The sequence below is a fragment of the Zosterops lateralis genome (genome assembly GCF_965231275.1).
Source record: "Zosterops lateralis genome assembly, chromosome: Z".
In the NCBI taxonomy this organism is placed as follows: Eukaryota; Metazoa; Chordata; class Aves; order Passeriformes; family Zosteropidae; genus Zosterops; species Zosterops lateralis.
This window is the reverse complement of record NC_139800.1, coordinates 35,484,001-35,510,361: the sequence shown is the minus strand read 5'-3', so window position 1 is coordinate 35,510,361 and position 26,361 is coordinate 35,484,001. Positions and strand designations below refer to the sequence as shown.

At 37.2% G+C, this 26,361-nt stretch overlaps 1 protein-coding gene across 6 annotated transcripts; it reads right to left on the bottom strand.

Moving 5' to 3' along the window:
• Positions 1–25,854, bottom strand: CEP78 (centrosomal protein 78). Of its 6 annotated transcripts, none has more exons than XM_083882850.1 (16): positions 25,789–25,854; positions 23,294–23,570; positions 22,906–23,081; positions 22,234–22,306; positions 21,602–21,705; positions 20,649–20,823; positions 18,783–18,896; positions 18,463–18,527; positions 15,700–15,808; positions 14,001–14,136; positions 13,023–13,068; positions 11,831–11,974; positions 7,067–7,144; positions 5,158–5,324; positions 3,253–3,406; positions 1–1,982 (listed from the first exon to the last, which is right to left on the bottom strand). In XM_083882850.1, the coding sequence occupies exons 2-16, from the start codon at positions 23,544–23,546 to the stop codon at positions 1,455–1,457; spliced, it is 2,322 nt and encodes a 773-aa protein (XP_083738976.1). In that variant the 5' UTR covers positions 23,547–23,570; positions 25,789–25,854; the 3' UTR covers positions 1–1,454. The 6 variants fall into 6 exon arrangements, with proteins under 6 accessions (XP_083738976.1, XP_083738980.1, XP_083738977.1 ...); XM_083882854.1 differs by having other exon boundaries at positions 25,798–25,841; XM_083882851.1 differs by lacking the exon at positions 25,789–25,854 and adding an exon at positions 25,694–25,747.
• Positions 25,855–26,361: the final 507 nt, after the last annotated feature.

Genomic DNA, 26,361 nt, shown 5'->3' with positions numbered 1-26,361 from the left:
AAAAGGTTTAGTATTAATCCACTGAAAAAAATGCCCATCTAAATTGCAAACTGCCTGGTCAATTTTGCTTTAAAAGATTATTTTTGATGTAATTCATACTCTAAATACAAATATTGAAAAGCAAGTATTTGACATGAAAGGTATTTAATATCACCTGCTTTTGGGCATGTAATACATAAATTGTTCTAAGTTCTTCATGGTATTTTTAGGGACAACTAACAGACTGCTAACTCCTAACCTCACAAATTAAACACTTCTGAATTTATAATCTTATCAAGCATTTCTAAGTGATTAGCTTTAGAATTTTAGATTTAGAAAAGGGAATAGGTAGGCTTTTACTGCTGAATATACAGATTGCATGTAATTGTTCAGCCAAACCAAAATCACAAACTAAGAACAACTGAAGAATTAGACAAGCAGTTGGAAAAATATGTAAAAAATAACAGAGATTAATGTATTACCTTATAATATTCTGAAGTGACAAAGTCTGTAAAAGAACATACTTTCATTGTGCAATTACTTGTGCAATATTGCAATATCTAAGGTAATCTTGCACTATTTGCTCTGTAGGATTGAATTTGAGGATTCATGAGTTTTTTCACGTTTGTGAAGCAACTGGAATAAGGAATTTCTACAGATCCTGTGTGTTCCAGAAATCACATAGCAATGACTGAGTGAAAAATAGTTACTGGCTGTTTTTTCCTCCAGTTCAGCCTAAATCATCCTGCCTAGTTCCTGTATGTAATAAGTATATTCCAGTTCAGAAGCTGCAAACCAGCTGCCTGAGCACAAGGACAAGAACAAGATGCCAGAGGTAAATCTCAGGAGCTTTAAAATGGTACCACACAATGGTAATTCTCTTAGTTTTACATTTTCACATTTCTCTAGGTCCTGAGAGCAATCTGAGTTAGACTATACATCCTCCAGAGGCCCCTTCCAACACATACTATTCTATGATCTGCAGTCATAGCACTAATGATGTTTGTATTTAAAGGTTTCTTATAGGGATGTTTCTGGGCTCATTTTTGACTCTGAAACTTACACTAATTTTCGGAATGTCACACCCACACACTGTTATGCAGGAATTGATGTTTGCCCCAAAACCACTTCTGTACTTCCCCTGTAATACACTGAAAATTAACACTAGAAAAATAAAACTGTATTCAAATTAACTTTATTACCTGAAAAATCTGTGATAATGAAATCCGTATGTCAAAGAGTCCCTTATATGTAGTACAAACTGATGGGTACCATTTTAGGTGTATCACATGTTTTCAAAACTAAAAATCTAGTGACAAGGAATGCAAACATGAAACAGGAATACTGAGCAGTATGCAATGTTTTAAAAAGTCAAAAAGTCTACAAAACTTTACCAAAAATTCACTAATTATACTGAGACATCCAAAACCTAGTCTTGCAAGTGTAGAGAACAGTTCAAACATTTTAGAATTATTTCAAATGCTGGTAACACTTTGTATACTTTCCTGTATTTCAGAGCCAGATCCTAGAGTATCAGTTCCAGAGCTAACATTTACTACCAGCAGCCTACTTCTGTCTCCTCTCACACCATTACTTGGAGTTGCTGTTTCAATTGCTACAGGGATGTATTTCTTAGAGGAACTATTTTTGCTTTTTTCACCAGAAATTCCACTGGATATTCTGCTATCATCACTTTTGATTTGTACACTGGAATCAGTAAATGAATGCAGACTGGTAGCCAACTGCCTTGCTGAGTGGCGTCCTTTTGCTTGTTCATTTTGTTTGACTCTCCTCTCAGATAATACTGGAGTACTACTTCGAGGTTTATCCTCTTTATTTTGGTTGATTGTTTGAGCTTCGTTTTCCTTCCACAAACCTGGCTGATACTGCTGTCCAGCAGCCTGAAGTTCTCTTATTTGTCTAAGTGATGAAAACGCATTATTAACAACCATCTGGGATTGAAATGTGCCAGGAAGAGGAAGTTGGATGTCCCCAGCTCTGTCCTGAAACAAAAGATTCCAATGAAGAAACTGAAGCAACCAGAGGAAAAAAAAACTGCAACTGCCATATATACTGGAGTCTGCAGAGCAAAATACAGTCTTTACCTAGTATCGGTAAGATGCAGAGGTAATAGCAATTGCATTATCTTTATCACCTTTCAAAACAGGTTTCTGAAGATTGGTAGGGTGACAGTGACACAGTAGGTACATTACAGTTTCACAACTAACTTGAAATTTATACTACAGAGATGTGTCAGTTAGACAAAAGCAGCCAAAATTTAATCCCATCTATCATTCTGAAACACCTGTAATTCCTTATGTTTACTAGCAGTTCACAGAACTGTGTGTAGTCTCAACACTCCATACCACAACAGCTAGCTGCTACAAAAATCCAAACTCATCACCAATACTAGGAGGTAAGAACAAGAGTCTTCAAATTGCAAAACTGGAAATTCTCTCCACACTGTTAAAACAATCACCAATTTTTTAACATTATATTTAAGAAGCTCATGTGTTCTTGAGGAAATCAGAACAGTTAGAGGGGAAGATATTGGATATAAGAAATACACTGGAATGCAGAGTGATTCTTGGTATGACAGGTTTATTCAACTTGGACACAGCTATAAGGCCGGTAGTATCTAAATTTTTAACAGCCTTTAAAACAGCCTGGCTTTTTGGGTTTTTTTAAATGTGTTACAGGAATTTTAGTATCTCCTTTGAAAAATCCAGAAGGTTTACTATTAATTCACAGAGCAGAACTAAAACCTTATGCAATATTTACAAATACTACAAAATTGTAGTTGCCTGAAACTCATGTCATGGCCACAAAGAAACCTCTCAGGACTGGACATATACACTGCAATTACTTACCAGATAATTTATAATTTTCAGAAGGTACATTGTATAGCCTCTCCTGTAAGACTAGGTTTTTTAAAAACACTATATTTCATTATTAAATGTTTCTAAAATACCTGTTCATGGTATTTTTCAATCTGAATGGATGCATACCACTATTGGAACTTCCTATTTCAGACTAGGAAACAACACAGTTACCACCAAAGGTTAATACCTTACAAAATACTGCCATTTGTGCTCCAAGCGGTAAACACTTTAAACGCTTACATTAATCACTGAATTATTATGGTCTGTATAAATGCAGCTACAGCAAAGGGTTGCAGTAATAACTTCATGAATCAGAGGGGAATAAACAGTTGAAAAGTACATTAAAGAGTATCAAGTAGAATTGCCTCTAGCATTCCTTCTAAAGACTTACTTTGCTATTCTGGGTATGTTCCTGTCTTTCTTCTTCAAAAGACTTCTCCTTTACCATGTTCGCAGGCTTACTGAGAGTAGAATTTATTTGTGGATTCCCCAAAATGCCAAAATCTGATTGGTCTATCCCAGCTAATACAGCAAGTTGTCCAAGCCTGTAAAATAAACATTTAATAGAAAGTCACACAAACTATTCTTACTCTTTGAAAGACTAAACATTCAAAATCAAAAGCAGAATCTGTTTAAAGCTTTGAACATACTTTTTATTATTTTATTTTAAGCTCTAAGTATCTTAACCAAGATGAAAGGTTGCTGAAGGTATTTCCTTGTCTTTGCACAAATTAGCCTGCAGATTCAAAACAAGTGTTCCTAGGCTGAGAATGAAGCTCTCCTAGTTAGCACTGCACTCAGAGCAGCATACTGGCAATGAGATTCCATGTCAGGCAGAACAAAGATTAAAACTCTTGTCATTCAAGCAGAAATTGGTGCACATCTCCAAATAGTATAACCTCTAACATGACAATGACAAGCCTCACAAATACAATGATGCTGGGTCACCTGCCAGCTTGAAGTTGGCCAAACCAATCACATGTGGGTTTTAAGGCTAAGTAAAAAGTGAGACGTTGCAGTCATTAACTGATAGTACAGCATATGATGTATAGAAGTTTACTGAGAAGAGCACTCTTTGTGATTGGGATTCTGTAACTTTCAGAGCAACTCCTTATTATTATGAATAGACATAGGGCCCATATGAAGAAATTTCTTTCATGTAGTGAAAATGCATTTTCCTCTTCCTGAGAAGTTTGAAACTCCTGTAGTAATGGCAACTCTACAAAGTGATTGTCACAAAATTAGAACCTCAGGGCTTTATAGTAAGTTAGAATCATTGAATTATGGAATCATTAAGGTTGAAAAAGACCTCTTTAGATCATCAATTCTTGCCATTTATCTAATGCTACTAAGTTTGTCACTAAACCATGTCCCTAAACCAAGTTCGTCACTACACCATGTCCCCTAAGTACCATATCCAGGTGTTTTCTGGACACTTCCTGGGCAGCCTTTTTCAATGTTTAACCACACTTGTAGAGAAGATTTTTTTTCTAATATCCCGTCTAAACCTCACCTGGCACAGCCTGAGGCCTGAGTTGTATCACGACAATTAAATCACTACAATTTGGAAGTGGGAGAGAGAGAGGGTGAATAAAATCTTCTGTGATCTTCTCTGAATATACAGAGTACACCACAAATATATTCATGCCATTCCCTTCTTGTGGATGAGACTGCCGTGCTTCATCATACAAGCTTTATAAATCAGGTTCAAGCTGAAATTCTTCGAAAAATGGAAAGGATGAACCATCCTCTGACAATTTGCAGGTACAGTGGTAATACGAACTTTAATCAACACTCTCTGAAGTACCTCTAGTAGTAGTAGTAGTACTAATAATAACAGTAACAATAAATACAGATTTCAAATACAAAGGCTGGAGATTCATCCATCTGGATATCCATACTTCAATTAGTGAATGGACAGCACAAGATAACGTGACACTTTCTGAAGGCAATTCAACTGCATTTTGAGTCTTTCATATTGTGGGAACACTAAGAGCCAAAGATGAGTCACTAGCGAATTGGCAATGCGATTTAATAGAAGCTTTCTATTCTTTTGGAGTAGGCTTCTTGAAAGCCTTTCCCAAAGACAGATGCATAAATTCAGCTGAAGAGTGCTTAGATCATGCTTTTGCTACTAGGAAAAGATTAAATAAAAGGTACACAGCTGATTTATTTTCCTCTGCTCCCTGAGAGTATAGACCTAGAAATCTGGCAGGGTAGCAGGCAGCATACTTCATTGTGAGGATAAATTGGAAAGATCTCAGGAAAAACGGCAAGACTTAAAGTGACAACCTACCCAGCATCTTTAAGAAGGTCTAAAAAGGCATGAAACTTTTGAAAAGAGTTCTCAATGCTGCCTAGAACACCTTCATCTTCCAAAATCATGTTGGTTACTGACTGTGCATGAAGAACCTCGGATAGGGAGATATTTAGACTCCTTAATCTTGCATTTTCAATTTCCAGCTATGTGGGAAAAAAAAAAAAAAAAAAAAAAAAAGAAATTTCTTTCATTTTCAGTTTAAAAGACCCCAAAATATCAAACCTCACCTCTGTGTGCCTGAACAGCAGCATCATGAAGAGGAATATCTGAAATAACTGACATAACAAGATGAGGAGTTTGCTGTACCACACATTTTCAAGGCAGTCTTAAATGAGCTCTGTGCAGGTCTGTTTATCCATAGCTGCAGTTCTATGCTACCATAGATATTCCTGCAGGCACTCAAAACCACTGGCTCAGCACTGTCTTCAGTATATACAGGATGTTACAGAGCAAGTACAAGCAGAAAAAAAATTAGCCTTCATATCATCTTACTTTGCATGTATTATATGACATGTTAACACCAAAGAATTTATATTACTTGTAAAAAAACCTTAATGAAGGCCAATGTCTGTCCTCCCTATATTCACCCCTCTGTACTGGGGGAATGCATACTACTGGTATCTCTCCTCTGCACCATGCATCCCAAAACTGAAAGTTTAACATGATTCATTTTTTTTTTTTTCACATAAAACCATTAATCAAATCAATGATGAAACTGAAAACTGCCTGATAACTGCAGCATATACAAGGTTTTGTGTTTGAACTCACTCATTTAAGATTACAGCTGTGCAATCAAGTGCTACCACAGGCTTTCCATCTTAGATTTTTTATGACAGGACAAAAAAATTATAGATTGGGTAGTGCACTGTAGGTGATAAATAAGCAACAAAATAAACAATTTTAGAGATTAACACTACTTGGTTTATTCCATCTCCTGGGACAAGCTGCTAAGTTCCACCAGCCTAGTCTTTATAGAGAAAGATTTCTTGAAGGGGTTGTTTAGCCTAAAAAGCATTTAAGGATCTAAACAACAGACACCCAGCAGGGGAACCAAGTGGGGCACATCACATTACAGGAAGATGGGGAAAGTCACACAAGAGGGCTACAATCTGTCTTTAGAAAGTGCAGAGTCCTTTGTGGATATCTGCTCCCTGTACTGTGGACTATCACTTGTTGCTAATATTTCAAAGGATATCACCATTTTCACTCCCCTCCAAATGACATTTAAGGACCAAATTCATTTGTTTACACTACCTTACATTCAGTTATATTACAAGAAATTCTGTTTATTCATGCAGAAGAATATTTTTAGGTCAGCAACAGCAGAGGGGAAACAAATCTCACAATTTAACTCTGATAAGTTGTACCGTTTTGTCAAAACTGGACTGCACTTAGCAAGAAGTGACATGCAGAAAACCATCCAATATGGCTACTGCCTGCAGAAACAAAACTTAAAAATAAAAGGTACAGAATAAACCAAATTGAACAACATTTGCAACACACAACTTTTCAGCACGAGTCATAGTAAGTGAGTTGGGAGACAAAGACCTATCCATGCGTACATACTGCAAACAGATTTAATCACTTTCTTGAGAAAAACAAGTATGAGGATGCCCCAGATCGTGTTTCAGAAAATGAATAAAACACATTGAAAGAGTAGCTTGAGCGGGAGTTCAAGGATCTGGAACAGAATCCATAGAACAAACATTACTAAACACAGATTTCATCACTGCCCTTAAGACCAGTAAACAATCCACGTGACTTTGAACTGAAACTCTGGAAACCACATTGGTGGTCATTGATAATTACTCCTAATTAAGTAAGTGGACTCTCTGAGCAGTGCCTCCTTTAAAAGTAAATATCACTAACAGTTAAGTATCTTTACCTCTAATAATCGTTCCTCAGCCTTTACTCTAGCTTTCTGTTCTTCCTTTAGTTTTTCCATGCATTCTTCCAGCTCCAACTATGAAAACACAGATAAACTATAGTGAAATTTATGTCGAAATGTCAGACTAACATGCAATTTAAAAAAACCTTAACTAGCAAATGGCATTCCAAACCATATCTTCTTCAGAAACAAAAGACAGAGGTCTACCAATACGTAACTTCAGGATGCAAAGTATTAAGAAAGAGAAGTAGAAATAAGTGTGATTCACTTCACAGAATTGTAAGATTGCAACAGATCACATGAAATTACAGCCCGAGTCTCTTTGGCCTATGACATAACCATCAAGAATGTATGTTCTTCTCTACTTCCTCTTCACTTTTTCAAGCATCATTTTTACCTAAATATACTTACATCATCAAAAGCTCATATTGGGCTCTAGTAAGAAATCCTTAGCAGCCATATCTAGATTTTCCAACTATATTCTTTATCCAGGATTTTATTCTTTCTTACAGCTGTAAGAATACAAAATTCTGAGGAACTGTACTCTCAGTAGTGAGAATACAAAATTCTTAAGTGTAAGAACTGAACTCTAATTCATTTCACTTAGTTCTTCAGTAAAAAAATTTCACAATTCCAAATTTAGTGTTGAACTAACAAGAATAAAAATAAACCCAAAACACCTAATAAATATATTCTAGTCTTATTAATGAGATTCCTAAACTTGTATTTTAATTATTAGTTCTAAGTAGTAAATCTCAATTTCAGTAAGAGTAGACAGGATTTGCAATACCACATTTTCCTGCACTCCAGCAGAGCATTATCATCTTTAATTACAACATCTGAACTGGAAAAACAAGAATTTTTGTTCCTGCACACCTACTGCACACCAATAATATTCTGGTTCAAAAGGTGAAAACTATTCGAAACATCAAGCTATTCTATTTTTCAGAGGTCAGACCATACAAATTAACAGTATACAAAACTTCTCCCTTTCACTTTGTATACAGGCACATATTTGTAAAATGACACTTTTTGTACACACTATATCAACAAGTTCTAAAGAGAATCAGATTCAAATAGTACTGAAATAGTTTGTTCACTAGGAAAAGCTTATTCAAGTGCATACTACTGCACTTCATATAAGCAATCAACTGAGAAGACTGGCATGCAACAAAATTCATAGTAAAATAAACCTTACACAAATGCAAAGGTGTTGTAAGTTGCAAGGTACTTTTGCAACTGATTCCAAAATGCAGATTCTAGAATACTCTACATAAAGCCCTCCTAGTGACAACCACTCAAAGTGATAATAATGGGTCTGTCACTACTCTAGTGAAGTCCACTCCTAAAATCCCTAGACTACCAACCCATCAAATGCTGCAAGTAGAAAGCTAGTCATATCTTTATTGTACTCATATTTGAGCATCCAAACAGATTTAGCACTATCTAACCTGCAGGCATAGCGTGGGAGGCAAACATGTAAGGAGAACCACCCACAAATACCACAGTCTTACTGCCATCTACCTTTGAACATGTGCAAGTAATGGGATCTATAAAACCTCCAATAGACACAGAAACACAGCATGGAAAGTAGAAACCATGTTCTACCCTGACAACTTGACATGTAACCTGACATCCCCCAGGATTCCAGCTTTAAAGATCAGTAACAGCTATCACAGACTTCTTAGAATTACAACTTCTTAGTCTTACAGCTATCAGTTTTCTTAGAATTCTCACCTTTCTATTTATAATGCAGGTGCATACATATAATTATTTGTATTTTAAAGTTTCTAGGATGTAAGTTAGGAACACTATTTTAGAAACCATAGTTCTGTAGTATTTTTGTTCATGACAGATTTTAGATAATTTTAAAGATAAAAGCACTGACCTTTTTCTTCAAATTGCTGGTTTGTAATATCAAAGGTCAATGGCTTAGATAGTAATCAAATTATCATGATTTTTTAAACAGAAATGTAGATGTTTTGCAGCAATGTTTGAACTTGATTTATCACACTCCAGATGTGCATGGTATTTCATGGTTATCAGCTGAATTAATAACAAAATTGAATACTGCGGTTGCATCCCTCATAAGCAGTATCAAAGTCAGCATTTAAAGAAACTAATTTGTCACCATTATAAGTATTTGTACACTTTAATCTTTGATTTGCTTTTAAGAAATTCACAAGTTGATACAATACTCTAGTCTCTGTGCAAAAAAAATATTATTAAAATATATCAGAGTTATATCTACAGCCAAGCTACAAGACTAAGCCTTCAAGTATTACAGTCCAGAAAGACAGTACTGATAGACTTTAAGATGAAACTGCATACCAAAAATACAGGTAGCCCTCAGAATTACCGTAAGCAGTATGTCTGTTCAACACTAGACAGAAGTATAAAACTGAAGTTTAGGAAATTAATTTATACTTTTAAAAATTTAGTAGGTAAACAGCCAGGTTCTTCTATTTGACTGCATCATACTTAAAAAAAAAAAAAAAACAAACCAAAACAGTTACAGTGCAATCTATACTTCTTTGTAATTCACAAAGCAGTGAGATGTAGAAAGAGTTGCCCTGTTAACTAGATTAAGGCTGAAGTTCACCATTTAAATCCCTAGTTAAAATTTAAAAGTATGGAAGTTACCTCAACTACACACTTCACCAAAAACAACTGCAACATTTGTTCCCCCTAGTGGAAGGAAAGAATATTTATCAGTTCTTATTTTTCATTTAACCAGAAATTAGGCTTCCACTAGTCAAGGCTTTTTTTAAAATGAAAACACAACCAAGTACTACTTGTTTCATTAAGTAGTACACTTAAAGCCCCTTTTCGAGCAGATAAGTTCTCTAAGACTTGCGTACTTAAGTGAAAGTCTGGTCATTCAGTCACAACAAGAGATGCCTGAAGACTTTTTTCTGACAAAGCAGCAGTTTAAGAAACTCCCACCTCTTACTGTTTATTCCCTCTCTGCATTCCCATCATTGTTCTAACACAACCGGTCGTCCCATTAAGTGAAAGGCTTGCTACCACCAAACACGCTGGACTACTTTTCAGTTGGATCAGTTCCTCAAAGCAGCTCCCCTCACAAGCTGCTGTGCAGTAACAGCTACTTAATGACAGTCTTATGATGAGACAAACATGAAAAAGGGCAAAAGAGAAAAAGACTGAAGCAAGAAATGAAAAGGCACTAAATGACGGAGGGGAAACAGACAATTCAGTGGTGCCACTTTGATAGTTTGATTCCACCATAATGTCAAAACTTCTTTGTGTCAGGGTAACAGAAACAATGGATGAGGCACAGAATCAGGTGCTGATTGCTTAAATGGTGCTATCTGATAAGCAACCATGGCCTAAGAAACTATTTTGGTTTTCAAATTCAGAAAGTCAAGAAAATCTAGACCTTTACAAGCACAGAAAAATCAGAATGTTGGGGGAGGCTGCCAAAATTCGTGGGTTTCCGTCCAAGAAAGTTCAAATTAATCACAAATTATCTCTTCATTATAGCTGGCCTACATGTAGTAGTACAGCTAACAGTGTACTGCCATAATAGGTGAGTATGACAACCTTTCCCCAAAGCACAAAACACTGCCTGCCTCTGCTGTGTGTCCTGAATATAATATTCTTCCCTCACCAAACACCAAGAACAAATACATCAAAAGCTTTCTGCAAGCACAGTGGTTCCTACATAAAGGTTTTTGGAGCAATCTGCACATGACATGGAATTCTATGATTTCAGACAGTGCTCTTGGTAAGAGTGTTGAAGCCACCACACAGCACAATGTCAATACATCATGCACTAACAGTAAAAGCTGCTACAAAACTTTAAGTTCCAACAACATGTGAAAATCTTGAAACCTTCCTGAACAAAAGTTATAAAGAGAAAAAGGTCTAAAGAAAAACTATAGATCAGCTGAAAAGGCTGGTAGTTATTATGCAGTATTTGTAGAGTACTTTTGCTTTTCACAACCCTATCCCACTCTAAACATTCCCACTACTGATAAATCTATAGCAAGTTAAAACTTAACTTCACTCCTCTTACACAAAGACAGGTACATACAGTCCAATATTTACACATATGAACAGCAAATTCAGCCAGTGTGGTGTTCTGACAACAACCAGCAAACCCAAACTGACTGTAGACCTTATTTAGAGAAGTAATCATTAGTTTCTCCAAACAGAATTCAAACCTTAGCACTTCTGAAACAACTCAGTTATTCTGCCTGAGGGTTATTCTGCACTTTATAATAGTGCTAGATTACCTCAGCAGCATTACTGAGCCACTGACATATACCTTTTTTCCACCCCTTTCTTTTATAAGAACATTCCCAGTCAAGAAATTTGCAGAAACAGTCTGTTTCACTAGTGCCAAGTTTTTTAAATATCAAAGAAGTAGAATAATAAAAAGCATATGAAAAAAGTTTACTAGACTCTATTATAAAATGGAACTCAAACACAGCTATTTTATAATTATTTTTACACAACAGTCTTTACTATATTTTAGCTCTTAGAAATAACATTAGATTACTTTTATAAAGGAAATACTTGAAAGAAAATACTACAGGCAATAACACTGATCAAAAGATCTGTGCACTATGATTCAAGATTGGAATAGTGAAATTATGCATACTGCATTGTATTACGTTATTCTGATATCCTGCTCCAAAATAGATTATTTGTTTAATTACAATTTTCTGAATAAAACATGGTTTAATTGATACTATATGCCTTTATGGAGTCTAGGGTACTGAACATACTTCTTACCTCTAACTGTTGATATTGAGCTACATCAGTCTTATCTAATGATTTTGCCAAATCAGGATGCTGGATAACATCCTCTAGATCTTCTGTGTTTTCAGTTTCAGACGTAGAAGCACTTTCTAATGTCACTTTCACAGGAACACCGGTCTAGTTACACCAGAAAAAAAACCATGCTCACTCATAGCATTACAATGCCTAGCAAAGATCAAAGATTAAACCATATCAAAAGCTTAATTTAAATACAGTAATTTCCCAGAGTCCCTTGCAATGTATACACATTGCCCAGACATACAACTTTGAAATAAATTTGCATAAAACAGTATTAAAAAAACAACCTTATGTGCGCCTATGTTGAGTATTTGTGGAGAGGATTTAGCAGCAGAGTCAGCCCCTGCAAGGCACAGCCATAGCTGCCCCATACATGACATAGCCAGTCCCAGCTGACTCACTGCAAGGCAAAAAATGCCTGACAGGCACAAGGGGTGAGAACAAAAAGAGTGAGAAAAAGCAGAGGGAACATCAGGCTGGGAGCAGGAAGAGATGTTCCATGGTGGCACCCATACCCTCATTCCAGCTAGGGAAAACCCATATCAGAGTGGAGGGATGGGTCAAAGGAGCTGCTGCCCACAGGCATCCTGTGCCAGCCCATCTTTTCCCAAAGGACTGCAGTCCATGAGAAGCCTACGCTAGAGCAGAGGATAATTGGTGGTTTCTGCAGCCATCAGATCCTTCTGTGATGAAAACAAGATGCAAAGGTGAAGGCATAAAGACAGGGTCCTTCTTATCCTCCTGGTAGGTTTACTAGAGCAGCTCACCAACAGGTCCAAAAACAACTACATAACCCAAACCCAAGACAGAAAAGATGGTGAAGAAAGCCTTCAGAGAAAAATGCTGTTAGTTATTCTTATTGTCTGTTAGTTATTCTTATAGGCTTATGCCTACACTCCAACTCAGCTAGCTCCTAAGACTAGGAAACCAAAAGATACAGAGATAGAGTTGTAAGTAAACTAAGTATCAAAGAAGCTTCAACTAGATGCTGATGTAAACTACTTTTTTTTCACTTCTATGAGTGAGAATCTTTAAAAGTATGTTCCAATCTTAGCTTTCAGACAACGAGATTCTGCTGAGAACACTTTCCCATTTTTTCAGACATCTACCCACTAAAAACAAAACCACTATGTGAGAGAAACAGTACCTGAATGTTCACTGGCAATTCTCCAGCACAATCCACTGCCCCGCCTCTGAAGTTAGGAAAAAAACAAACAAACAAACAAACAAAATCATACCTTTGAGGAAAATAAGTTTGTAATATTCCAAACACAAGATTTTAGGGCAGATGAAGCAGTAAGAGTAAGCATCAGACACTGTACTGTATCCATTTAAGCCTCATTACATTCTCATTTTGATTAGTACCTCCTACTTAATCATGATTTAGAGCAACACTACTGGATGCTAACATTAGTATCTTCAATTGGCATCTTAGTTAATTATTTTGAACTAGAGTCAACACGAGAATTTGGTATTCAGCATTTTGAAAAACAAGCCTAATAACCACCATTGCAATAGTGCATTAAGTAATTTTTTTTTAATAGTTATATATAGTCTCCATTTTGAGAGGCTAAGATTTAGGGAATAGATTAAAAATCAAAAACAAACAAAAACTGTTTCAAGAGACAGCTTCTATGCATAAGGTTTTTTTCAGTTTTATTTTAATTTACAGGTCTTAGATGATCACAATAATTATGCTGGTATTGGGTGAGGTGAAGCAGAAAAAAAGAGGCAGGAAAATACCTAAGCACTTTTAACTGGATCTCCAACCAACTATACTACAAGTTTAGAACACTAACCTATCTCTTTAGCAAGATAAATACATCTTTATACATCTGATAAATCATTAATAATAGAAGAACAAGCAGAGAAGGTAGGTTTGGTTGTAGTGGCGTTTCTCGCTGCATATGAATATTCCTATGTCTATCGTGTATTTTTGTGTATTTTAAATACTTATTAGAAAATTTATGTAAAATTCTCAAAATTTATATAAACCAAAAAAACTATGATGACATTCTGTGTGTACCTTTCAAATTATATTTTTAAAAGATAACATTGCTCTCTACTGTATTTATCATGCAAGTTTTATTGTTTAGTATTTTTCTTTGTACCATGAAAACCTCACCTGCATCTCTTTGCACGTTCCGCAGTCCGCCAAGGAAGGAAGCCTTTTGTGCCTGGTTGTAGTGGTTTTGGTGAGTAACCTTCTCTCACAGTGGAATTTTTTTTCCCAGGACTTACAGATTTTTTAGATGATAATCCTGGATTGAAGAGCAAGATCAAAAGAAAAGAGAATTCATTACACATTACTCACATAAAAATTCACCACTTACCATTCATAAAATTCCCTAATAATAAGGACTGTAGGAAATTCAATCTAATTTTGCTTAACTGTCCAAAAACTTGTGATTATAAACTGGTATATTTAACTGCTGTTAGACTGATGCAAGACAAGCTGCTTTTCAAAAAAAGGAGGTAAAGCTTTGTAGCAGAAGAGGTTTATTCACATTACTAATTTCAGACATCTAATTCCATTGTCTCACATCAGAATTTAGACTGTCCATGCAGACAATAAAGCCATGTGCTTCAAACTGCCCTCTAGTGGCTTTAGAGTGAAGAACATTATTTTATTTATGGGTAAAAAAGTTTAAAATAAAGCTAGTACTCATACAGATCTATTTTACAGGACACCAGCAATCTCTTCCCTTCACTAACAAGAAAAATCAGGGTTCACTGGTCTGGTCTTTTTTTGTTGTTTAAATCATACAGCATCAAAGTAGACTCAGCAAAGAAACCTAATATGGATGATCACTCTACCTCTTATTCTCTCTAAGCCAGAAATTGCTAAGTCTAGAAAACTAACCACCTAATACTTCCTACAGTTAAACTAGTCAGAACTCAGGTTATTGTTTCTCTGAGATAATAAAATTACCGATTTTGTAACGGTATAGAAATGTGTAACTTAGTTAATAGCATTTAAATTCTCAATTAATTCTGAACATAATAAACAGCATAGTTTTCACTTTGACTCCCTCCTTCTCTTAAAAAAAAACCCCAAAACACATAAAAACCCCACACACAACAAACAACTCAAAACAGAAAAAAAGCCAAATAAACACAAACCCCCCACAATCACATTTGCCACACCACCAGCCGGATCACCACAATTTATTTTTACAAAGACTTCTTTTGATTTATGCTTACCTCTCTGCTTCCAGATAACTGGAGCAAAGATGAGAGACAGTGAAATGTATTACCATGAAATTTTTTAGTAGCTTATTGGAAAATGTTTAGTATTGCAGCTAGAAGTACTTAATTATAAATATTCAAGATCCCTACGTTATTTTAAACATACTATTTATAATAGGTTTTCATTAAGTTAAAAAAAATCTTAGAACATTTTGTACATCAGTTAAAAAAGGCATATTTGTTTGTTCTGGCAGAAGACAGACTGCTATAGAAAGGTTACAAAAGCAGGAGAACTAGACGACTTACTACTGCTAGGCTTGGCAGAAGTGAAAACTCTTGGAGACACAGAATAAATATGTGCAACGCTTCCACACATTTTAAAGTCAGCATATCATACCATTTTTCAAGCCATACATCTAGCAGCACAAAAAACAAAAGCAAGTTTCCTACAAATACCAATGATTTAGAAGGTGAATTATATAATTAAGAAGAAACTGATTTTTATTTTTGAGATAAGCATTCTGTAAAACATTAACATTTAGACACATCATACATTTTCTAATTTAAGCTCTTAAGCATTAAGATACAATTTTTTAGACAAAATTTGCTATAGCCAGAAAAAACAAAAAAATTACCAATACGAATAGTAGCTTTTCCTTTCCGACCACTTCCTAGGACAATGGTTCTTTTCTTTGGCTTAGTTTTCAAAGTATCTTTGGAAGACGGAGACGTCAGCCACTTAAACTAGAATTCAAGGGTTTTTTAAAGAGAAACAAATCAGTTTAGTAAATGACAGTTAAAGAGGTGCTTATTTAAAATTAGAGGTAGCTTGTCAGATACAGAGAATACTGCTGCTTACAGAAAACTTGATAAGCTGTAAAATCAAGAAAAAATGGAAGTCCCACAAAGCCCAAATTCAAACACAGATGATAGTCTACATTACCAGAAAGTGTTCCCAAAATACCACTACAATATCCCATCTAATAGTATTCTTTCTCCTGTGCAAAACAGTTCTCCTTCTACAGCAAAAAAGCCCCAGCATCAATCCTATTAAGAGGCAACCCTGGCTTCTGCACTTCATTCTCAGAAAACTGGCTTGGAATGACTGGCTGAGGCCAAAGCTCTCCAGAGTAATAAAAGCCTCCCTAATGTGATTTTGTATTACTGATGAAATTATTATTTTTAAAAAACTGAAGTTTATTTTTACTACCTGTAATGAAAATTCATCCTTACAAAGTAGAACCCCCAAACTAAAATTAAGAGACAGCGATGATCAAAGGCCACAGCCGTACTTCAAACTTCATTTCCTTACAGCAACAGCTCTATTCCTAAAGGCTCCCCTTGGCCTCGTAAAAAAGTTTAATTACTCGTGGTAGATATTATAAAATTACTCTGCACTTACTTTACAGTGTGCATAACTAATACAGGATCTAGTACTGAAGCAGTCATTGAAGAAAATACAGATGATATTAACATAAAGCTTGTCTCACATAGCCCTAAATCCCACATAAGAGTACTAGGAACAGTATGCCAGAGCTATTCCCATCTAAAGCATCAGAATGATTAAAATGCTATTATTGTACTCTAACTAACCAAGTTTAATCCAAATTTATCATTGTCAGAAAAACCTTTTCTTTTCACTTTGGACTCAATCCTTTAAATTAAACTTTACTGTGTCTCCAGCTGGATCTAGTGCCTGTGCAATCAAATTGATAATTTTAAACTAAAATGCACCCAGAAAGAGTAAAATTAGAATGCAAGCTTCTAAAAGCAAAAGTCATTTTAATTTTGTTTTACTAGACACCTAAAAGGGCAGCTTTACTAGGTTAAACCTAAAGTTCATCTAGCCCATAGCCTATCTCAGCTGGGTGCCTACTGCTGTTGTGTACAACATCTAAGCATCCATGAAGACAGCAAACTACAAAAACAGTGTTTTGAAGCATCCCGTTTTGTAGACACCTTCAATGGATTTTCCCTTAAGCTATTTGTATTTCAGAAACTACACAGATTTTCACCACCTATTACACTTGGTCATAGCTATGATTATAGTTCACTACATTGCTATATAGTGCTGCTCAAATATATAGCTTTTGTTTTAGCAGAGGCATCAGTTAGCAGACAATTCTTCTTGCAGATCTAAAGAAACAGCCCAGAAGGGAATCAACTACATGCTACTGAAAAACAACCAATCACTTTTTACACAAAGCAGGATGGAAGGAAAGACAGCTGTGACTGGTGGAAGAAGCAAAGCTACTTAGCAAGCCAATGGTCAATATTTCTCCATCCAGATTGTTAATGAAGTATGAAGAATTACTAGCACTGCCAATAAAACTTAAGACACCACACTAATTGGTTGAAACTAGTATCTTGACTCAAGTGACCTTTTAGCATATGGGAGATTTCCCAGAGTTGCTTCTTTCCATGGCTGGACTTTCCAATTGTCTTTAGCATTTCCAGGCAGATGTTATTTTCATGTGATCCCTGGGACATTTTGCAAGTTTTGATTGAATCTGCCATGCAGAGAGTACATCTTCATAACAAACCTCAACCTCTCAAAAAAGGTCTTCTAGAGACTGAAGTAGGGAAGTGTATTAATCCTCCAGAAATCCTATGCACAAATTTTCAGTTTATTAGACGGTCCCTACACATTCACAGCTCTGTCTTTGTTTAGTCTTTTCAAAAATCAAAAGAGCATTAATTTTCAACACAAGAACTAGGATTGCTGGGATTCATTTGAGAACTGAATCAGATTTCTGCGTATTTCAACAGTATACTTAATCATAAATGGTCTAGATATTCAGCTTATGTACATCACTGTGAACTCTGTGTCAGACGAAGATGAAAGGGGGTACTCTACTTCAACTGGATGCTGTTTTCATAGATGGTTTGCATTGGAAGGAACAGTCTTGAGCAACTTAAAAAAAATCTTAGTTACAGAAGCTAGAGACAAGAAATAAGTTTTACAATAAACTAAGTGCTAAATTTTAAATTGTGGTTTTCTTTACTTTTTAATTAGAAATTATTACCATGTTGACAAGGGCACACGTAGTAGAAAGCCCTACAGCAGTTCCTGGAGCAATATTTAGTTAACATTCTGTGATAATGCTGAAATACACACACATTTCCATTTTTCTTTCCATTAAATGTATATCCAGGTTTTATTACATGTGACAACTTAATTATGTAAGAAATCATAGAGAAATCCCAATACAGTAACATGTTCATCATAGTGGTTTTAGGTTTTCCCCTAGTGTTTTTTTATTTGTACTGAGTCAAACTTCTGTTTAGAACTAGAACAGTTGTTTTAGATTCATTTTGAAAAAAGTCGCCTTTAAAAAAAAATGAAATTGAAGCCACAAAGAAAACCCCAAAGTAATTCCAAAATTTATAAAACATACCTCTGAATCAGCACTCTTACCATTCTTAAGAACTCTTGCAATAATGTTTTTCATCAGAACATGATCTAGAATTAATTAAAACACCTTGTTAAGAATTTTCTCTAAGAGACAACTCTTTATGTGAACAAACAGATCATTGAATAGTAAGTACACATTACCTGTCCTGCTTGTTTTCCTATTCTAATAAAGTTTAGCAAATGACTGTGGTATGTTCTTTTTTTCTTAAAAGCAGTTTACCTTTCCCCCTATAGTTACTGAAGAAGAAAAAAAAAAGAAATACCAAACACACAAAGAAGATAAATACAGACACAGATACGTACCAATTAATGGATTTCTTCTTATGTCAAGTACCACTAATGTTGTATTAGTTTGAAGAGCATCTAATAATGACCTTGCTCCCTCATTGGATATTCCACACTGTTGCAAATCAAGCGCTAAAATGTTTAAGGAGGCAAAAAAAAAAAAAAATCAGTGCAGGTAATACTGCATTTAGTTAGTAATTTAATTTAATAGTTGATATCTAAAAAAAATTAATCCTGCTGAAAACCTCCATTTCATAGAACATGAAGCATGAGAAGTGAGGACATGATGATAACAGTCATGTGTAAAAACAGAAGTATTACTTTCAAAGAAGACAAGTAGAACTTTTCAACATTAAGAAATTACTGTTAACATTTGCAGAAGAGGTAATACGAATCACTCTACAACCACTGTGCGCAACCTGTGCCAGTGTTCAGCCACCCTGAAAGCAAGAGGGTTTCATCACATTGAGGAAAAACCTCCAGTGTTTTCATCTCTACCCATTCCATCTTGCCTTGTCACCAGGCACCATCGGAAAGAGTCTGTCTCCATCTCCTTTACATCCTCCCTTCAGATACTTGTACACCTTGATTCCACTCTGAGCCTTCTCCAAGCCAAAGAGTCTCAGCTTCTACAGCCTTTTCTGAAAACAGAGCTGCTTTACCCCTTCATCTTAGTGGCACTTCACTGAACTCTCTACAGTAGCTCCAGTTCTCTCCCGTACCACAGATTGCATGGCCTTACTCATGCTGAGTAAAGAGGACAAATCACTTCCCCTTAACCTGCTCACAAAGTCTCTGCCTAATACTACCCGAGTATCACTGGCACTCTTTGCAACAGAGGCACTTCACTTTCTCATGGACAGCTTGTTGCCCACCAGGATCTGCAGCACCCTTGCTGTAAAGCTGCTTTCCAGCCACACAGCTCCAGCATGTTCTAGTGCACAGGATTATTCTTGTCCAAGTGCAGGATTTTGCACTTCCTTTTCTTAAACTCCATGAGGTTCTCATTAGTTCATTTCTCCAGCCTGCTGAGGTCCCTCTGGATGGTGGCACATCCTTGCCTTTCCAGACATCCAAGCAAGACTGACTGGTTTGTAGTTTCCTGGGTCCTTCTTCCCAGACTTCTTGAAAATAGGCACGACATTAGCTATCCTTCTCCAGTCCTCATGCACGCCCTCCCAACCACCATGAGCTTTCAAAGACTACTGAGAGTGGCCTCAAAATTACATCAGCCAGCTCCCTCAGGACTTGTGAATGCATCCCATTAGGGCCAACGGACTGCTGTTCGTCCAGTTTGTTTAACTATTCTCTAATCTGATCCTCTTCTGTCAGTATGGATCTTATCTGTAGACCTGCCTCCAACCATAAAACAAAACCATAAAACAGGTATTTTATTCCACATACAGAACACTATGATTTACACCAGCACCATTAGTAATTTTGTATAATTACTAGATATAGTACTAAATATACTGTAAAACAAAGTCATTCTTAAAAATACTGAAGGACAATACTAAATAACTCAACAGTATTCAGTTACTTCAAAAGAGGAAGAGAGATTTCTTTGGAAAAAAGAGTACTCTTCCCAAGCTACATAGTGAGTTGCTCCTCTGGCTGCAACTGCTATAATTGACAGCTTTAAGTCTTCTGTCTGCCACTACTGTACTTTAAGTAGTGAGACATAGATAGTAGAAAAGATAGTAGTAGAGATACAGAGAATATTGCAGAAATCCTTACAGCTACTAGTAATTACCAGATATGAAGTATACAGAGAATTTGCTGGTGTAGGCAAAGTTCTCTGTCACATTGAATATCTCAGTATCTATACATCAATATGTCTATAGTTACTATACTGCTGTTCATTAGTAAAAGACTTTGTAATACCTTTTAGCCAAAGATCCTCTCCTAGACAGTCAGCAAAGGCACTTGCTCCTCTATCTCCAACAAGCATGTTGCAGTTCAAAGTAATCCGCCTCAAACCTGTCATATATTCAAGGTCAGGTCTCCTGTAACGTAGGCTTTTAGCCCAAGCTTCACCATGTCTTTTTATTGCCTGGTGCTTTACAAAAAAAGAAGCTGTTACCAAATGCAATGGCAAAGCCAAATGACATGATCACAAGTTACCTTTTTTTGTAAACCAAGTTCAACCGCTTGAATGCTGGTGTAAGAAATACATGCTGGTATAGGTACACCATTCCTGAGTACAAGAAATATAACTAATTTTTAGACCTCACCAGTAATTCATACTTGTTTTTGACTGCCCAGTTTGCAATGCATGTTATTAAATTTGGCTACAAAGTATTTTATCACCTTCTTTTGGCAGGACACTTTCAAGGCACATTGAATAGGAAATAAACACATACATACTACAAAATTTTGTGCTTTCATGGAAATCACAACTAACACTACTTAAAACATAGTACTAGGCAGAAGCTTACTGATCAATTAATCAGTAGCTTCTAAACTGTAAATCTGATTATTCTTACCCCATGCTTAAGAATGCTTGAGACATTTTTTCAAAATTACTGACAATAAAAGAAGCACCCCCAAAACAAGTGTCAGACATTTACGGGCCTAGTCTTCATTTAAAGAAAATACTTTATTTTATTATTTATGGTTTTTTCTCAGAAATAGTGAATTTAAATCCCACACCAGTAAATTAAGCTACTTTTGTCATACAAAGACACAGCTTTCAGAAGAAGGCACACTTAATTTTGGTATTCACACAAGCTCCTCATGAAGTGACTTAATAAATTTAACTTTTTACCTTTGCTTTAAAGCCCAAAATTCATTAAGCTCTTACGAACACTCCATTCTAAGATAGTTGACTGAATTACCTTTACTACATTTGCTATATGTTCTGCCCCTCGCCATGTGAGGCTACATGCTGTGAAGTTTACAAATCTGATAGTAGTTGTATTCTTTATACTCTGACAGATTGCTGAAGAAAACAAAAGAATACATGTTATCTACACACAGCATTTCCACATTATCAGAACACACTTTTTTAGTGGACTACTAGGAGGCAGCTTTAACAGCCAAGAGCTTTGACAAAGAACTAGCACTGAAGTGCTAAATATACCAGCAGAGTATATTTTAAATACACTTAATGTATTCTAAGTTCATACATTTCTAGTGCCAAAGTTCAGCAAAGAATATCTGAACAAGATAGAACATATTTGAGTTTACTTACAGAAACATAAGCAAATCAGGAAAGAGTAAAGAAATATGAATGCTGTTCTATTTAAAAGTATAAACATCACTATAAAGTAGTATAGTTATTTACTAGCCTGAAGTGAAGAAATTCAAGTCTTTAAATGCTACTGAGTTATGCAGAATAAAATGAAGTTTGTTCTTTTAATCACCATAGACAAACTTAAAACAGGAATGGAAATACTGAAATTTTGCCTACCTATTTGGAAACTTAAAAAGAGAAAAGTATATTTACAGGTTTTGATTCTGAACTTACTTTCCAACCCTTCATCTCCAATTGGACAGTGGGCTAAGGAGACACTCTCCAGAGATGAAGCTGTGGCCAAGCCCTTAAGAATAAAAAGAAAAAGAAAAAGAAAAAAAAAAACACTAAGTCACCCAAACTGCTCCAACTCTATTCCTTACAAGAGACTCTAGGGGAATCAGACAAAGGTCAAGACAAGCAAGCCTTCAGGTTTAGTTTAAGCAGACTCATTTCTTCAGTGCAGAGGAAGTTTGCCTGCGGGCAACCAGCAGCAGCCTCCCTTCCTAGAAGTGATCCCCGAGTAAACTGGAGCTTTTCAATAACACGTCTGAAGACCAGTTTTTACCTCCTTGGTGTCCCACAGCTTACCTTCTATCACATACATGCACAGTGGTTTCAGTCATGAGCGTATGTCATATGCCTCAAGCATACAGCAGAGACATTGCTAAGATCTTTCTAGTAAGCCTTGTGATTCTGAGACATTCAGTTAAGACTAGGCTATACCAAATGTCTCAGCAGAATCATTATATACATAAAATATCTTAGAAGTGAAACGTATCGTAGAAGAGAAATATCTTAAAAGAGAAATATCCTTGTCTGCAACAAATACTTACAAAGATTAGTTGCTACTATTCTTTGTTCAGGGCATATTTTCCATTTATTTGTATATTATTATTTTCTCACCTTTGTTAAAAGTGCTAGGTCTTTTTCCCTCAGAAGCAAACCCTGCAGTTCTAAATTTTTTAGTACATCTGATATACTGAGACAGCCTTTTACAGCTTTGCATAGTTGGCCAGTCAAGTCTTTTGACAGAGTTGCTGGAATTCTCCTTCTAAAGTAAGTTTTGTATCTTTCAACACCTAGTAAAAAACAAAAACTACACATCAGTAAAATCCAGCTCCTATTGGCTTAAAAGCAATTATAATCATACCTTCCTTTTTTCATGCACTTTCTTAAATAAAAATAATTCCTTAAGCATACAATTTTTCCCCCAGGTATTCAACCACACAGAAGTTTTATGCAAAACAAATTCTAACACACATATATCAACATACCTATTCTTTATACAGACCTGAATCTTCAAGACCATGTTGATGTAAACTCCTTATTCCAATAGAAGTCAGAGTCTTACTATGCCTGAGAGCATTCAGAAGCGGTACCCAATCAGTAGCTTTGATGTGATCCACAATTAGATCAACAGCATCACGAGTCCTGTTAGCCTTCACAGTTTTCAGTGGGAGAGAGCCTTGAAGTTCACAGAGATGTTCATAATGTGAGTAGAAATCCAGCATGCACTGTCTTCTTAATTTGACTGACTCAATCATTTCTTTTATGTGACAAGTTTCTCTCTAAAATAAGAAAGAGGAAAAAAGATATAAACTTTTTTCAATATATAACTATCTTGCATCACAGTGCCAATTCAACACAGATACCCAAAACATGGAAATGTTCCTGGATATTGTATAGGATTTATACATCTTTAATGTGTAGATAAAAACCTTATGATGCTCACTACCTGCGCAAGTAAAGTTGAATTAGTAAAGGACTGGGGTCCAAACACCAAAAAACAACTACTCTGCATTTTTATTCTCTCATACTAACAAATGTATCAAGAACACAAAAGTCCTGACCTTTAAGCACTGACTGTTGTAGAGATATTGTTTTCATCTTCAGATTTAACTCTGCCCAAAGGCGTTGGACACTCCCTGAGCCCCCATCAAGGGAAACACAAAGAACTAGTTGTGAGCTTCTCTGCTACTTCATTTAAAAGTCTAAATTTTCACAATACATAATAAAATTTGATTCTCTCAATATTTTTGCTAATGCATACTGGATAAACATATCCCAGTAAAATTCAGTAAGCACTTTTCAAGGCATAAGGTTTTGCTATACTTTAGTACCCACATAGGAAAACACTACTAACTTCCAAGCATAATCTCTAAATACTGCTATGACATAGCTATTAAGGGTTAAATAATTCTACAGTCTCAATAGGGACATTTGTCAGTATATTTAGAAAACACATTTATTTATTTATTCTCAAGATGGCATTAAGCATGCCACATGGGGTATCAAACACTGTTCACACTGCAAACTTTTTGTCTTATTTGTCACAGACTAGAAAGCTTTAACTAATCTTCTCAAATATTCCGTATGTCAAATTAAGACAAATTATTGTGTATATAAAAGCATGTGAGGACAGTAATTCGTAAAAGTATAATTTAGGAAAAAAATATCGTTAGCTCCTAAATTACTGGAAATGTATATAATAATAAGATATAAACTCTAATAATACAGTTCTTCCACACCTTTTTACCTTTTTTGAGTTCTGATTTACTGACTACATTTAATGACCACACTGTGGACACAGGAACAGAAATGACTGAATTAAAATCCAACACTTCAGGTTCAGAAAATGACAACCAGTTTTAAGGCACCAATATGCAACATGTTAGTCTTTCTCCGGAGCTTAAGCCACATTCTTTTCGTGGGGGCTTTGCTTTCACTGCAACACCTTAATACCACACCTCTAACTGAAGAAAGGAGCTCCTGGCCCTACCACTTAAGTTTAACCTACTTGTAGGAAGAGAGAAAAAGGGAAAACTAATCAGACCCACAATGCTTTCCAAACGGAAAGCATATAAACTTGAACTCTTCTGCACCGAAGGTAGTGATACCACCTAAACCTACCTTGACTGGCTCTGAGAATGTATGGAGAATTATTTACTCAATACGGATTCAAGAAGACATCACACTAGCTGGCAACAAATTACAAGAAATACACAGCACACAAAAACCTGAAAAATCCAGGTCTATGCTAAGAGTTTTCAGGAAGCTATGAGTTTGTAGCGATTAAAATAACCATGTGTAGGGCGGGCCAACAGATGAGAGCCAAGAGCACCGCCAGCAGCAGCAGCCGGGGCCAGGCGGGGCCCGCGGGCGGCCGGGCCCGCAGCACAACCGTGTTTAAGGATGTAACACAGCACCCAGCTACGGACAGCTTCGGTTAGCACCTGGGTAAAAACAGCGGGGCTTTTATGCTGCACCCACTCAAGACGGACAGGGACCCAGGGACAGATCGCACACTAGTGAGCGGGCATCAAGAGGGGGCTGCGCTGCCCGCCACCGCTGCGCGGGCTCGCCAGAGGCAGCCGGGAACAGGCACCAGCCCGTCGCTCCTGCGCCCACAGCGGCCCTGCTGCCCCGGCCCCGACGGCTCCATCTTCCCGGAACCGGCTACGGCAAAGCTCCGCCGGTCCCCGCTTCCCCTCCGCGCCGCGGGCCCGCCGGTACCGCTGCTGGGCGCCGCTAACCGCCATTGCCCAGCGCTACCCGTGTTACCCGCCGTGCCCCGGCACTGCCTGGCGCCGCATTACCGCCGTTACCCGCCGTGCCCCGGCACTGCCTGGCGCCGCATTACCGCCGTTACCGCTGTTACCCGCCGTGCCCCGGCACTGCCTGGCGCCGTTACCGCTGTTACCGCTGTTACCCGCCGTGCCCCGGCACTGCCTGGCGCCGCGTTACCGCTGTTACCCGCCGTGCCCCGGCACTGCCTGGCGCCGTTACCGCTGTTACCGCTGTTACCCGCCGTGCCCCGGCACTGCCTGGCGCCGCGTTACCGCTGTTACCGCTGTTACCCGCCGTGCCCCGGCACTGCCTGGCGCCGTTACCGCTGTTACCGCTGTTACCCGCCGTGCCCCGGCACTGCCTGGCGCCGTTACCGCTGTTACCCGCCGTGCCCCGGCACTGCCTGGCGCCGTTACCGCCGTTACCGCCGCTCCCGCCCCCGGGCCCGGCGCCGTTGGCGCGTGGCGCGCGAGGCTGGCCCCCGATTGGCCGCCGCCTCCCCGCTCCTCCGCGCGCGTTCAAAATGGCGGCGCCCGGCATGGCGGCCGCGGGGTGTCGCATAGCAACAGCGCCGCGCACGAGAACTGACGCTTCCCTTTCCTGAACAAACAAACAAGGAAAAAAGACAAAAAACCCACCCCAAACACACATACCAAAAAAGCCAGAACAAAAACCCCAAACAAAACAAAACACAAAACAGCAACCACAAAACAAACCACAAAAAAAAAAAAAAAAAAAAAAAAAAAAAAAAAAAAAAAAAAAAAAAAAAAAAAACAACCACAGAACAAACCA

What these genes read in the sequence shown, in the direction of transcription:
- CEP78 (XM_083882850.1), bottom strand. Translation starts at nt 23,546, where the DNA reads ATGATTGAGTCAGTCAAATTAAGAAGACAGTGCATGCTGGATTTCTAC. An exon ending in CTCAATATCAACAGTTAGAG is followed by an intron (nt 7,145 to 11,830) that starts GTAAGAAGTATG and finishes GTGTTTTCATAG; the next exon opens with TTGGAGCTGGAAGAATGCAT. An exon ending in AACATACCCAGAATAGCAAA is followed by an intron (nt 1,983 to 3,252) that starts GTAAGTCTTTAG and finishes CTTTTGTTTCAG; the next exon opens with GACAGAGCTGGGGACATCCA.